Source organism: Azolla caroliniana, unplaced genomic scaffold (assembly GCF_043228905.1).
Source record: "Azolla caroliniana isolate FFs.n. ecotype wild unplaced genomic scaffold, voAzoCaro1.0.p SCAF_1, whole genome shotgun sequence".
NCBI classification, from domain to species: Eukaryota; Viridiplantae; Streptophyta; class Polypodiopsida; order Salviniales; family Salviniaceae; genus Azolla; species Azolla caroliniana.
In genome coordinates this window covers 31,511,502-31,526,444 of record NW_028230436.1, presented here as the reverse complement: position 1 = coordinate 31,526,444, position 14,943 = coordinate 31,511,502, and the positions used below count along the sequence as shown (strand labels likewise).

Genomic DNA, 14,943 nt, shown 5'->3' with positions numbered 1-14,943 from the left:
ATCGCCATCTATACCTCTCTAGCACACAAGCCCATTACACCTTCACCTTAGACACTCTCACTTTCTCACACCACTTTTATGTCTTGCCCCACCAACTCTTCCCCCTCACCTTAGGTTGCCCACTAACTTCTTGTCCCATGAGTTTCTTCGATCCCCCTCCTACACGATAGCCCTCCTGTCCCCCACCTCAACCAAGGCCAGGTGGCCCTTAGTCCACAAGAGTGATTGATCTTTCTTTGCCAAATGATCTTTTCCCCGATCCCCCTCTGACACGATAGCCCTCCTGTCCCCCACCTCAACCAAGTCCAGGTGGCCCTCAATCCATAGGAGCAATTGATCTTTGTTGCCATATGATCTTTCCTCGATCCCCCTCCAACACGATAGCCCTCGTGTCCCCCACCTCAGCAAAGTCCAGGTGATCCTCAATCCACATGAGTGATTGATCTCTATTCGCCGATTGATAGCTCGTTTTCCGTCGCTAGCCCCATCCAACTATCAAGGCCAACAGTTCCACGGGGATGTCCTTAACGTCGTTGCAACTCAACTACGTGTCCGTAGATGTTTACATCCCCACGTCATCTTCACCGATCGCCTCAACAAGACCCTCAAACACGAGATGGCTGCATAAATCAACCCTTTTCGAGCACTCTATGGGTGTAACCCTCGCCTCACATTAGAATCATCCATGGATTTATATTTGAAATCTGTCATCAAATCCCCCCCTCCTTCGACACGCCACTGTTCTTGTTCTTGTCCTCAACAAGACCCTCAAACACGAGATGGCTACATAAATCAACCCTTTTCGAGCACTCTATGGGTGTAACCCTCGCCTCGCACTAGAATCATCCATGGATTTATATTTGAAACCTGTCATCAAATCCCCCCCTCCTTCGACACGCCAATGTTCTTGTTCTTGTCCTCAACAAGACCCTCAAACACGAGATGGCTGCATAAATCAACCCTTTTCGAGCACTCTATGGGTGTAACCCTCGCCTCGCACTAGAATCATCCATGGATTTATATTTGAAACCTGCCATCAAATGCTCCCTCTCCTTCGACACGCCACTGTTCTTGCCATGTTCTTGTTCATGCCCCTCAATCTCTTGTTTCTTGCAAGGGGGAAATGTGGTGTGCATGTGTTCCTTTTAGCTCACACTTTTTAGGATGCACGTACCCAAGTTGACCCACCCTTTTAGCACACCCTTTTTAAGCAAGCCAACCCAAATGGGTTCCGTTGTATCAACTATATATATATTTTTTCCAACAACAATATTTTGCTTTCTTAAGGCGTTGCATTAGGACAAACCCCCAATTAATGGCCATTTACATGAACACCTTAGCTTTAAACATGAGAAGGAATGGTAACCAACCTCTACCACATGTTGCCACCATATAACAAGCTTCATAAAATCCTCGTTCTCTTGCAACCCTTTTAGCTCACCCTTTTTAGCCAAGCCAACCCAAATGGGTTCCGTTGTATCAACTATAAATTGATTAAGAAGTAAGAAGCTAAGTAGACTGGTTTTGATCTCTTATGTGCATTTCACAATATTTAGATACCCACTCAATAAGTTTCACATTAGAAACTTCCACCATAATTGGATATCCAATGTGACAACAAATCATACCACAATGTACTATCCTTCATAACCACCCCAACCGTGCACATATTATTCCCTCTGTGTGTGTGTGTGTGTGTGTGTGTGTGTGTGTGTGTGTGTGTGCATGCATACATCAAGTATGAAATCTCATGAAAATAGAACCAAATTTACTAGAGACTCTTTTAACTCATCATGCACACTTGCAAGCTATTTCGTTGGTTGGTGAGTTGATAACCCAAAGAACCCGACACAATAGAGTCTACTCCACGTTTAGTCTTCCTACAATCCATCACTAGCATCCTTCTATCCCATGGATCTCTACGATTCCTAACATTAGTATGAAATAACCGAACATAGATATAAACATAGATCTCAAACTCGAGACATTGACATATATTAACTTTTGGATCATGTAGGTTGTGTGAGTGATTTCTAAAGCACATTGGTTGAACACTCCACTGAATGATTACATTATATCCATGTTGTCCATAACCTCACCCATCAAACAAGACAAATAACCAACAACTACTCCCAAATCATGAACTAATTGTGAATACTACGCTTAGCAAAAAACATTTAAAATTTTGGCAAACACATGTAAATGGCATGTCTAGTTTGAACAACTTTAACCTTTCTTGTAGTTAGAGGGAATTTAACAATAGTGCCAATTGGGTAAATATGCAATAATGAATCCTTAAAAACACTGTATATACAAGTGTTAAAATGGGTTTTTTTCTCTCATAATATCATGATTAGCTAAAGACCTCACCTAAACCCACCCTAAGAAAAGTGGTGAAGATTAAATGAACTTTAACAATGTGCTCCTCTCCTAATTGTGTGATTATCCCTTGGATACTCTATCCACCAAAGGCATATTGAGAAGTTAAGGACATGTGAGAAAATATATCCAACCATTTTGTTAAGTACTTGTTGTATGTCTCAGTTCCCATGGCTTACCGATGATGTTGACATTGATTAATTGTGCCATTCTAATAATTGGTGATGCTGAAATATCATACATGTTAGGATTTGTGCAACCATATACACATATGAAACAAATATTCCAATCATAATACCTCTATGTTAAGACTCCACCACACTTCTATTGTGGCATTGCGATTGTTAATATTTCATATTGTCAATCACTCAAGAAGATGTAGTGATTAAAAAGTAAGATACAACCAAGTTAACTCAACCTTCAGGATAAGAAACTAAGAAAAATGATCATTCTATTATGGGTTGCAAAGGTCCCGTGAAGTATGGATTCCTGGCAACACACATAACTTTAAAGGATTCAACATGAGTGCTATACACGTAGTTACAAGCTAGTCCATACAAAGACAAGGTGCAATTGTGGGATTGAACAACAACGAAAATACCATTATGAGGTGTGTGAATCCACTTACTCTAATGAAGACTAAAATTCTATCGACTTGAGGGTCCTTGACAGTGTTAACAAGAGAGAATTCCACACGACAGAATAATTATAATTCATATCATCCACAAATTAAGACCCGGTACTGTACACCTGTAGCTTCATCCCACCTCTTAAAAAGACTTTTCATCATTTTCTATAATCACATCATGCATGACATCTCCCTCTTCAAGCAATGCTTCCTCAATGGCTTCAATCAACTCATCATCTTCATCCCCATTCTTATCACTTTCCTGCAAAACAGTTTTGAAACCTCACTTCTATAGACTGAGAAAAATGCTTTGCATTGTTAATATAGGCCTAAATTTACCAGTTGCTATTATTTAGTTAACCATAAAATATTTAATAATATAAATGGATATTGTACTGTACCTTTTTGCGTGCTAAAAAGGTGGCACAAAGGTACACAATATATTGCATGGGAAATTGAATATAGTTGGCACCAAATAGTTTCTTAAAGGCTAAATCTGTAGCACAGTACAGGAAGACTAACAAGCAATTCCCCTAGGTAAAACAGTCATGAATTAGACCAGCCTCAAGCCCTTGGGTGATATTTCAACTGTGCTAGAGATCCCAAACCCAATTTGATATTGATTCAACATTCAAACATTCCGGCGACTCTGTGATAGTGGAACCAAGTTTCACCACAGAATCATACTTAAACGTACAATAACCTAAATCCATGTGCTATCGTTGTAATTTACTAGAATCATGTTGAGATAGGTGCACATAATAGTGATACTCATTAACAATGTATTCAGCGATAATTGGTGTATGATTAAAGGATGATAGAGATGTCTCTTATCATCTATCCAACAGTGGTTGTCTTAATCTAAAGCACATAATCGATCTGTATAAATTTTGGCAAAGAAGAAGGCCAAGAATAAATTCCAAGATATTTTAAATTCAAATAAAACATATATTGAAAAAGGAAACCATTTTGCCCTACCTCTATGAAATCCATGTATAAAGCCATCTATCAAAGAAGAATGTAAACTTTCAATAAGGATATAGAGGGGACGCACACCTTGTTACTATGCTTCTCACCTAGAATTTTGAGGGCATGCAGAAAGACATGCTCTTCAACCTGTGGAGAAACAAAGGATACGATGAGAAAAATCCTTTTAAACTGACCACATGAGAAATAGTAGAAAACTGCAAGAAGATGATGGTTTTCACTTGAATACGATGAAGCTCATCCGAGAGCTTGCTCTGCATCTGGATGAGGACAGCTTCCTCTTGTTCAAGCAGCCTGGAAAACAAGGTTTAAGTTTTGATCAAAGAAGAATAATTAGCCAAAACAATTAAATACAGGAACTAGACCTGAGCATATTGGGAAGCGATATGTTGTCTGTGATTGCATCATCTTCCTGTGACTGACTCCCTTCTCCTCTCTCCATCCTGACCAAGTCTCAAACGTGATTAAGCAAGTGTTCAGGTTATTATATTCCAGGAAATAGCCTCTTGATTTTTTTAAAGTACACATCTACCCCTTCTTTACAAGAGGATCATCCCCAGATTGCATTCTTAGATTGTAAACTTTGCCAATCAAGGAGTATTTTTACTGTCTAAAACATGGAAAAAAAGCATTCCAAATCTGGTAAAATGAGTTTCTCCTCATAAAGCTGAATCCTAATTTTTCATCAAATCACCACTATTGTAGGCTTCTATCCTATCATTGAAAGTTTAAATTACAGAAATTTGATTATGCATTGCAGGCACAAAGGCCATGCGATTCACGATTCACTACAAAACAAGGGAAACCTGCATCAGCTTTTTATTCTATAAATGCATCCCTTACAGAGGTCCAGACGTATTAACTCAAGGATTTTATGGTTATCCAAGTAATAAAGTACCATGACAAGGTAAACGTGAAACCAGCCTGTAGAAGTTCCACAAGCCATAAAAGACCAACCACCAATTTAGCTAAAACCTTGCAAATTCATTAAGGCTTGATTTGACATCTAGCAACGGGCCCGGTTTCGGCTCAAACTGAACCGAACCGTTAAGCCATGGTTTATGGTTTATTGGTTGCAATATAATTAAATGGTTTGATTTGGTTCAAATAATATTAAACAGTTTGGTTTTAGTTCGGTTGGTTCTAAAACTCAGATTTATCGGTTTATAGGTTTAAGTGGTTCAGCTTAATGATTTATTGGATTTTGGTTAACGTTTTTTATTTCTTTAATAGTGTATTGATTTAAAGGTTTAGCTAATGTTTTCTTATTGATTTAATTAATTTAACTTAATGGTTTTTTAGTTTATTATATTTTTATTTATTTAATTTTTTAATTGATTTGACTTAAATGGTTAGGTTCAAAATTGTGATTAAATGGTGCGGTTTGGTTTCAACCATAGCTATTCACATCCACAAAGTTAGACAGTTCCTGAACAAGGAAATTGACACAATGTTGACCTCAAAGACTGGTGCCCCTTCTCGTATTTCTTTATTGATAATTAATAGAAGATCATGAAATACAATAGAGCCCAAAGATCTAGAAAACATAACTAGCAGTATAAGCCTATGCCAGCAAATAAACCTTGCATGTGTGCTTGTAGCGTACTCTCCACTCAGCATTGTAGAAAATACAGTAAATCAGCTATGGGAACAGCCAATTTCAGCATTCTAAAATGATTTTCCATTAGCTCTACAGATCAATTTTGAGATTCACATCAAGAACATATGTGATTGAATAAGGTGGGCTGAGTCTTGCTCATGCTTCCTCAAATGGCACTTCATCAAAAACAAATCTTAGCCTGCAACTCTACAATTGGACACAGAAACATCACCAGGCATCAGAACACACTACCAACTGGACAAACCAAGTGACAATACCAGGGTATGTTGGCCTTGCCTCCTCTGGTCTAGGGACCATTGATATCCCATCAATTCACAGTCATGAAATGAATCTTGCCAGATGTCAAGAGTTCCCGCGGAGCAAGTAAAATATTAAAACTAAAATAAAACAGCTAAAATGTTTTCTATAAAATAACAAAAGGCAACACCCCATGATGACAGAATGTACCAACATAAGAAATTTACTGCAAGGTGTGACTATATATGTAGTTACAAAGACAAAGAGGAGTTTGGTAATGCATTTCTCTCCGGAGAAAAACAAGGAAAGAGGATTTCACCGAAATCTGGTTCCAAAACATTACCATAGTTTAACTTTGTGGGCACACTAACACGTCATCTACTTTATCCACCACCACAGCATATAGTATAAGATGATCTTGTGCCAATGTTCAGAATCTTGAAACATAAAATGGTTCCACAATCCATGTTAATGTTCTTGGCGGGAAAATGAGTTTTTATGATTGCAAATTTTTAAAATACCTTTGAACTTTGAAATTGAATGTAACTTATAAAATATAACGATTCCATAAGGTCTACAGTTAAGACAGTCTATATATTGATCATTACTGTCAAACTGATGATTGAATGGACTTAATGACTTTCACGGCTCATGATAGTCCGGATCTTCACCGGAATGTTTTAATATTGACAAACTCTCAGTTTCAACATATACAAGTTTCCCCAAAATCTATGTTTATGTTGCAAAAGACATATGAGTTTTTACCAACTTTAAGTAAGAATCTAAAAAACAATTTGATTTCAAAATGTCAAGGTTCTCATAGTTTTACTAAGTAAAAATACCAAGTTTTTCGTTTTTTGTCAGTAAATATACATTATACAAATTCGCAATTCGTAGTTTTAATAAATTGCAACTTCCGTGAAAATACATAATAATACGATTCTGCTATTTCCCATCCTTTCTGTACTTTGAGCCAGTGAAAACAATACACTACCTATATCTTAGGTTCAGGGACCTCTAATCTGCTTCATATCTACAATTGGGAGATCATGAACAATCCTCTAAGCGAGTAATACATAGATTGATTTATTGTACAGAATGCATTCATAACAAAGGATGCAAGGATTAACAGCGGGCACCTGTTGGATCAGCTATTCCTTAGGAACATCGTCATAGTTCGGCTGCATCACATCGTCAAGAAAAACATGTCAAGGTTAGGGTTTGCAGGAAATTGACGAAGAGCCTGAGAATTTCTTACTTCTTACTTCTTACTTCTTATTTCTCATGTAGTGAACTATACATATTACACACTAGTCACCATTAACTTTGTATTTGTGCCTAAGTCTACACACACACACACACACACTAGTTAGTCACTATGAAAATTCTCGATCTTCCATCATAACTTTACTCCCTCAACGGGCATATCAAGCTTCATTACCCTTGTAGAATATTTTCATAATTGAGTTTCATCTTCTTCTTAACGGTGGCCTTTTATGGAACTCTATATCCGCTTCGCTCTTATTGTTAAATTGTCTCATATATTTTCTAATTGCATTTTGTATATTGACGTCTGCAATCGTGTGTATTCCACTATGTCAATTGGTTCATCTATTATTGCGAGTGTTCAACCAACTTGAATCCCCGTGCATTAAAAGAAAACTACATTTTGGGCAAGATTATTAATGACAAACAAGATTGGTTAATTGGATTCTTGAACATATGAGACCAAACAATCAACTAATCTAACATGTTTGAAGTATGTCTTCAAAATCAAATTTCACTTTCAAGTCGTAAAACACGTCCATATATGAGATGTAGACAACACCAATAGTGTCAAATAGTGGAATTCATATTCTATCCATGGATGTGGTGGAACAAATCTTTGTAAGCCCATGTATTGATGCGTTCTCACATATGGACATACACATAAAAGCAATGAGTAGTTTGAAAGGAAGTTTACTTATTTGCATGTGTGCATGCATACAATGTAAATTCATTCACATTCAAATAGATATGCTATACATACTATGTGTATTTACATATGAAAATGTGAATATTTGTGTGCACAAGCATTTGGTTGTTGCAAACACTTGTCCACATATACATGTGTTTGACACAATGTGTTGATAAAAGGCGTTTTCATCCTTTAAAGTGTAGATTGAGTTTTCGAACTTGAAAGTTGGTATGTATGTATACTTTGCTATAATAAAAGTACGTGTATGAATATATCTATCATATCAAACCCTATACATTTGTGGCATATTTTCATGGAAGCATACCATAATTTGAGCTTGAAAGTAAATCAGTAAGGAAAACATTGGTCCCAAACATTGGTTCAATGGCAGAAGAAGTATGGATCCATGTTTGAGAAGTTATTGTCAAGGTGTTCAATAAGAGGGGAGAGATTCAGACTCCAAGCCAAATCAAGTTTAAAAGAGAAGGAAGAGAATGTTTTGACTTTGTGCGTAGTTAGAACACTAGTGAGAACTTCACTTGGAGGAGATATGTCTTGCACTTTCTCTTTCACTATTTTAATTTCTTGAACAAAAAATTATTGTCAATTCTAATCTAAATAAAAAAGATTACTAAGAAGCCTCAATCCATGAAACAAGAGTTGGTTCTTGAATCCAAGAGAGCAAAGGCAAGGTACTTATGACACATGTAAGTATGAAGCTCAATTTGTACCTTAAAACTCAGCTCATGTGATGTAATGAAATGAAACCAATAATAGGAACAAACACTTGATTGTCCAACCAAATGGCTCCAAATACTCGCTTAACACGTCTACTAATTTACTCAAAGCTTCGAAATTACTACATTGAGGAGGGATAATAGGATAACAATGGTCACTTGGTGCAACTAAAGCGAAACTCAATTCAAAATTCTCACTCCATAATTTGCAGACACTTTTTGGATCTTGAAGAATAAAGAGATTTCATATTATAATAGATTTTTTCCATGTATGGACCAATAGACATTCAATTTCAATTCAATATATTTGTCCTCTCTTGGTGTCACACAGAAATGGAGGCCCTCTCAAAGATAGAAAAGTAAGAAAAACATTATGATCAAATGTACGCAATGCCCATTAGTGATGATGATTCCTCTGTTTCCAAAATTCACCCTCCTTGATGTTGATTTATCCAATAATGCCAAAATGCATTTGAGCTTTAAAGCTATCCTGCAAAAATAGAACAACAAGAGGAGTCCGGATCGAGAATTCTAGAACGAAAACACAAAGTCCTGAGACCATGTTTACGATGATAATGCATACGAGATATAATAAATACTATTGGGAAAAAATCACCTATGATAAGTTTCTTCATAGCTTAGGCTTTCTAATCACATGGACATCAAGATTAAGAAAACTATTAGGCCAAGTATGTATTTAAAGCATATGTAATTTCCCTTAATCAACTGAATAATCTCAGCTAATCTAGCTCTTAATCAAAGCTGCCAGTTGTCAATTTAAACTTCTATTAATTAGACAAAGTCAGCAAACTAAGCTGTCAGTCCTGTAAATTATATTTCATATTTATTGTAAATTAATCTTCATTGCCTCACACAAAAAAATAATCAATGCATAAGTATGTGCTTAAGCTTGGTCTTAATATGATTAGGAGCCACAATTGTGACAAAGAGCACATGTATAAACATATACATACATAGACATAAATATAGGCATACACATGAATAAACACATCCATAAACAAATGTCCATATCCATATACACATGCATATGCATGTCTATACAATCTTGACCTTCCTCTTGCCCCCATTATAGGTTTCCATACACACATATCCATATCTATACAATCTTTGACCTTACTCTTGCTCCCATTATAGGTTTAATTACAAAAGCTAACCTTGCATTGCGGTGTCTCGGGCACATCCAGTGATCTTGATGCATCCACGAGTGTACGGATTCGCGATGCCAGAAAGATGGCAATTGTAGTAGGAGATTCCGGCTGAAGAACAAGGAACATAGTCAGCATTGATGACATTATAACCGATACTTAGGCTGTTAGAACGCTGTACAAAATGCAGAGAAACAAGGAAGATGATAAAAGTGGTGAACAAGGCAAAGCAAAGCCTGCACATTGTATTTTTTCTGGCAAATAATCTCTCCCTCCCTCCCTCCCTCCCTCTCTCTCTCTCTCTCAATTCACAAAATCTCCAACAGCAAGAAAGCTATGAGGACTATGTGATTATGGGAAAGTTTTCACATCATATTTGGATGCATTTTTAGACACACAAAAAAAAAACACTGTGCATTTCATGCAGATCTTAAAAGCTTTAACAGGTATAAACCAGTCCATCTTCTGTATACAAACATTTAAATATTCTCTCAACCTAATCTTCAACCTCCACATTTAGTTTTCTAGCTTATGTACACAAAGAAAATGGCCAATCAAAATCACTGGTATTTATGTTGAAGCTCGAGGACACATTTTTACATCTTGTCTAGTACAAAGTAAGGATCTTGTAGAGTACTTTGAAGTTTCAGGAAAATCCATGCAAACCCAGTAATCTAAACTCTTCTATGTGTGTATATGTTTTCTCGACGGAAGGATCTCTCTGTTTTCCTTTTTTGTTGTCTCTCTTGTTGCTCTTTGCACCTAATCCTAACCTTACATATTACTTCTTTGCTACATCCAACCAAATCCTTATCATTCACTAAAGTAAGTGTGAGATCATTCCACACTGTGGGATTAGGTTTTATTCACTGAATTGTGTCATAAACAAATGGATTAGAGGTCCATAGGTCATTTGCACAAACAATACTTGTGTAAATACGGACTTCGAACAAGAGGAAGTGTTGTTGGGACGAACAAATTCTTCGAGCTAGAGAGGATGACACTCTCAAACTGCCCAAGCCTCTTGATCATAATGGAACTTGCAATATCTCACTTGAAGAATAACATTGTGTCAGGGGTGATACGGATTGAGAATGTTAAATCCAATTGTCATGCCTTTCCTTATGTCCCACGACATTTTTCCTCAATTTGGAAGCCCAAAATACCTAAAGTTGGTAGAGGACAAGTAAACATCCACGGATTGTTACAAATTACATTGGGCATGAGATCCTAGCATTCAAAAATATTTTCAATGCACCTCTCATCTCGCCCGTCTTCCAAACACAAACATTTTTCCAAAGCAAACTTAAAAAAACTTGATTTTGCATTGTCGACACTGGATTGCATCTTTTCCGAGATAATTTATATATAAACTTGAATTTGCATTGTCAACACCGGATTGCATATTTTCCAAAGCAAACATTTACTTGCGTTGTAAAAATTTGATTGCATCATTGGGATGCCTAATTTTTCTTGGAATTTTGCCAATTATATTCTTATGCCTTTTGTATGAATCAAATTTGCTCTTTTATATAATATTGCTTGAATTTTCAAGGTGGTGAGACTCTTTATTTAACAAATCTTGCAAGTCCAATATAATAGAAAGCATATGAAGATGACAACAACAGGGACATGGTACACACATCGTCATTAATAGGTTCTTATTCTTACTTGATTAGATATCCAAGAAGATGGGTGGGCTAAAACGCTCAATCAAGCTCTTGATCGGGAGAAGGTTGCATCGCTTAGGTTAATATATTCACTTCTATTGGTTCTTCTTCAATCACTATCTCGGCAAGGTACCACTACAATTTGGTAGGATGTCTTATCTTGCCTATGTCTTTACCATTGGCCAACAAGGTTTCCTTGGGAAGTGAAGTCATTCATATAGGTGCAATAAACACTTTACTAAAAAAGCATTGAACCGTCTAGGACTCTAATGGTAACGGTAGAAGATCAAGTTTTCTGCTAGCGGGAAATGTGGTGTGGGAGAGTTTTTACCAGTACATGTAGTAAGGATGCTTTTAGCATAGTGATATAAGGAAACAGTACTTTCATAAGTTTTAAATTTAAAAGATCAGATTTTGTATCGATTCCATTGTCGTCTAGTCCGGTTAGGATACCTGGCTTTCACCCAGGCGACCCGGGTTCAAATCCCGGCAATGGAAGAAAGTTTTTAGGGTCTTCTTTATAGGTATTGAAACACTCTTTATTTATGGTTGGTGAAGGAATATGGAAAAGCAACAAACCACATTATCTATTTTCTCGGTTCGATTGAATCAAGAAAACATAATAACTGAGTTTGCACCTAATTCGATTGGTTCTAAAGTTGTATTTAGGTAGCGTTGCATCAATTGAGATTTATTCCTAAAACTATTTGGTACACCTCTCCCAAAATCCTAAACCTATTATTCAAATTGGACGTTGGAATGATGGCTTCCCTCAACAAGTTAAGTGTCATCAACATGACCCTATTGGCTTATTCACTCGTCCAACCTTTAAAAGTTTTTGTATGTGACATGCACATGATAAGGGAAACAACCAATGGACATTTCGAGCAAAACTTTGGAATTTTGTTAACAAATGCATGCACACTTACTCAAGGGGATGTTGTAAACTATATGCATAATATGAGTGTTGCACTAGAGTGGCTATAAAACTTACCTGGTTATAATTGCTTAATGATACTATAGGGATATGTATTTTTAAGACTGAATAAATATTGTAAAACATCTAAGGAATATAAACACTTTTGGATACATGTAATAGGGAATGGTTGTAAGCAATATTGACAATTAAATCCAAATTTAGAAGTCAATTCTTGCACAACAACTTAAGTTTATTGATGTTTGTATATTTGGATAAAATCAAGTTAGCCAATATTGATGAAGCAACGTGGAGTCAAGAGTATTGACCATGAAGCCCCCAAGGGAAATCTAAAGTACTCATGTCAATGTGCTCATTCTATGTAAGTGAACATGCATGAGGCTATTGTAATACCTACAAAGAAGGAAAATTGTTATAACTTAGAAGTAGGAAAGTCATCCCCCCTCCTAGGAATGTCGAGCATGTGTGTTTGCCCATGCATATTGATATAGATGCAATCCGAAGGTGATTGTGTTGGAGAGGGAATCCACTAGGTTCAATTGCATTCTAGGGATCATGCCTACCTTAATGTGATGGTTATGCATCGTGTGTGATGTAAATACATATGTAGTAAAAAGACACTAGTTCTTGGAAATAGGGAAGTTATGTGAGTGTCATACATATGGAAGTGATTGTTGAAATTGAGCTTGAAGCCACTATCATCGTATGTTGTGTCAAATATTTAGATAAATAGTACAATGTGAAAGCATTTCCTTTTTACACGATAAAGGAGAGATTAATTAGGATTTCAGCAAATTGTTTTTGTAGATTCACCATTGGACCTACATTGCATGATGGGATGATTGTCTCTGTGTAGAGAATGAAAGGTTGTGAACTCAAAATTTGAATGAGTGGGGTTGACACAATTGAGTGAATAACAAGGATATCATTAATGACAAGCACGTGTAATGATTTCTATTATATGTACATATTGTGAAATGCACATAAAAGATACATCACAATATCATTAAGGAAGAATCTTAAATAAAAACTTCAAATTAAGGTTCCATGATGAAAAACTTCTATATTACAAAAAAGTTGGCTTCAATTGAATAAATTATACAAAATCTCATAAGTCTCTAATTGAGATTCAATATATTGGCATGAATTGCAATAATCAATATGGGGTATATTGATTTACTAGAGCCTATATGGCTTAATATTAAATTCTGATAAGCAAAGGTCCTCGAGAAATTTCTCAATGTCCTCGATTTGTATGCCGGACTCTTCATCCAACTATCAAAGACAATCATCAAAGACAATTAAAACATATAATGGCCACAAACACATCATTTGATTGCCATACAAATAAAGAATGCAATTGAGTACTAAAAAGTAAATCAAACTACTGGTGATGTTCATCATTCATCACAATGTCATTATAAGTGTCACTCAATAATGTGATTAGCCTTGGTGCACTTGTTTGTTTGCCAACACATGCATGTATGCATTTTGTAAAGTGTGGGTTGGTCACACCTTGCAATTGATGGAATGGAAGTCACTATGTTGGTTGGTGTAGAGTGCAGCATTGGTGATCTCGACTTCATGGTGTTGTAAGACCTGCATGAGGGCGGACCAAAAGCCTCTCTTCTTTGGGACGTTCATCGTAATTGACACGTCCACATTGTTGAACACTTGGACCGAGACATTCGCGGACACCACATGTAACTCGTTCTTGGACGAATGTGGATCAGATCTCACCCCATTACCCATCTCACACAAATTAGCAACCTTATTTAATGACAACAACACACACATACATGTCAGAATATAGTTCATTCTTGAGCTATGGTTAATTATCTAGTAAGTCTTTAGGCCAATGTATTTCAAATATATCTTAATTGGGCAATTAAGCATCAGCATCGATATAATCCGTGTTGATTAATCTTATAAACAAATGCATGAGTGTCTAAAAATATCAGGAAGCAACACATAAAAGTTAATGGTTGGTACCTAGTTCTTAAGACAGAAATATAGTGGTTTCAGAATGAGGCCGTTGAGAGGGAGGTCATCAGTGTAAGCTATTTAATGAGAAGAAGTTCATCTATCAACATCATTAACCAACTGTATATCACTAATTCTATCTGGCACAATATTACACATTAATGATGAAAATGAATCAGACATTCATTATCATTAATAGACCTTAACCAATGCACAGCACGGGAAAAAAAAAAGTTCACTAAAGTTAATCAAGGAAACATTTATACAGAGAATAGAATTACTAACCTTTTATTTTACTTGTATATAATTACGATTATGCATATGAAATTTCAATGGAATCTGTCAATGAATTCTATTTTTTTGGCTGGAGATTATGTTAAGTGTTTGTAACTATTATCCTTATAAATAAAGATTAAATAATTAACTAATTTAAAAAAATAGAAATGAAGTGATGGGAATGTGCACACATGATATTTATACAATGCCATAAAAAAAAAGGAAACAAATAATAAATGATATTAAATAGCAAAACAAATACTAATAATTAAAATCATTAGTAATGGAGACGGCGACCGGCACCGTTAGATTTAATGACCCCTCGCCAGCCTCTCGCCCGAAGCCAACGCCGTCAACTTTAGCGG

At 36.2% G+C, this 14,943-nt stretch overlaps 2 protein-coding genes and 1 long non-coding RNA gene across 5 annotated transcripts; all 3 read right to left on the bottom strand.

Moving 5' to 3' along the window:
- Positions 1 to 3,067: 3,067 nt before the first annotated feature.
- Positions 3,068 to 7,141, bottom strand: LOC147869740 (uncharacterized). Of its 2 annotated transcripts, none has more exons than XM_087332637.1 (5): positions 6,992 to 7,141; positions 4,360 to 4,437; positions 4,216 to 4,288; positions 4,064 to 4,123; positions 3,068 to 3,269 (listed from the first exon to the last, which is right to left on the bottom strand). In XM_087332637.1, exons 2-5 carry the CDS (start codon positions 4,434 to 4,436, stop codon positions 3,150 to 3,152), a joined length of 330 nt encoding a protein of 109 aa, XP_087188763.1. In that variant the 5' UTR covers position 4,437; positions 6,992 to 7,141; the 3' UTR covers positions 3,068 to 3,149. The 2 variants fall into 2 exon arrangements, with proteins under 2 accessions (XP_087188763.1, XP_087188769.1); XM_087332643.1 differs by having other exon boundaries at positions 4,084 to 4,123.
- A 1,568-nt stretch (positions 7,142 to 8,709) lies between these two features.
- Positions 8,710 to 10,670, bottom strand: LOC147869739 (uncharacterized). The gene is made up of 2 exons (XR_015532370.1): positions 9,722 to 10,670; positions 8,710 to 9,036 (listed from the first exon to the last, which is right to left on the bottom strand). It is a non-coding gene; the product is annotated as an uncharacterized LOC147869739 (long non-coding RNA).
- Positions 10,671 to 13,329: 2,659 nt separating this feature from the next.
- On the bottom strand, positions 13,330 to 14,725 carry LOC147869738 (uncharacterized). 2 transcript variants are annotated; one of them, XM_087339552.1, is made up of 3 exons: positions 14,588 to 14,725; positions 13,835 to 14,089; positions 13,330 to 13,594 (listed from the first exon to the last, which is right to left on the bottom strand). In XM_087339552.1, exons 2-3 carry the CDS (start codon positions 14,069 to 14,071, stop codon positions 13,499 to 13,501), a joined length of 333 nt encoding a protein of 110 aa, XP_087195678.1. In that variant the 5' UTR covers positions 14,072 to 14,089; positions 14,588 to 14,725; the 3' UTR covers positions 13,330 to 13,498. The 2 variants fall into 2 exon arrangements, with proteins under 2 accessions (XP_087195678.1, XP_087195682.1); XM_087339556.1 differs by lacking the exon at positions 14,588 to 14,725 and adding an exon at positions 14,312 to 14,565.
- Between the last annotated feature and the right edge of the window lie 218 nt (positions 14,726 to 14,943).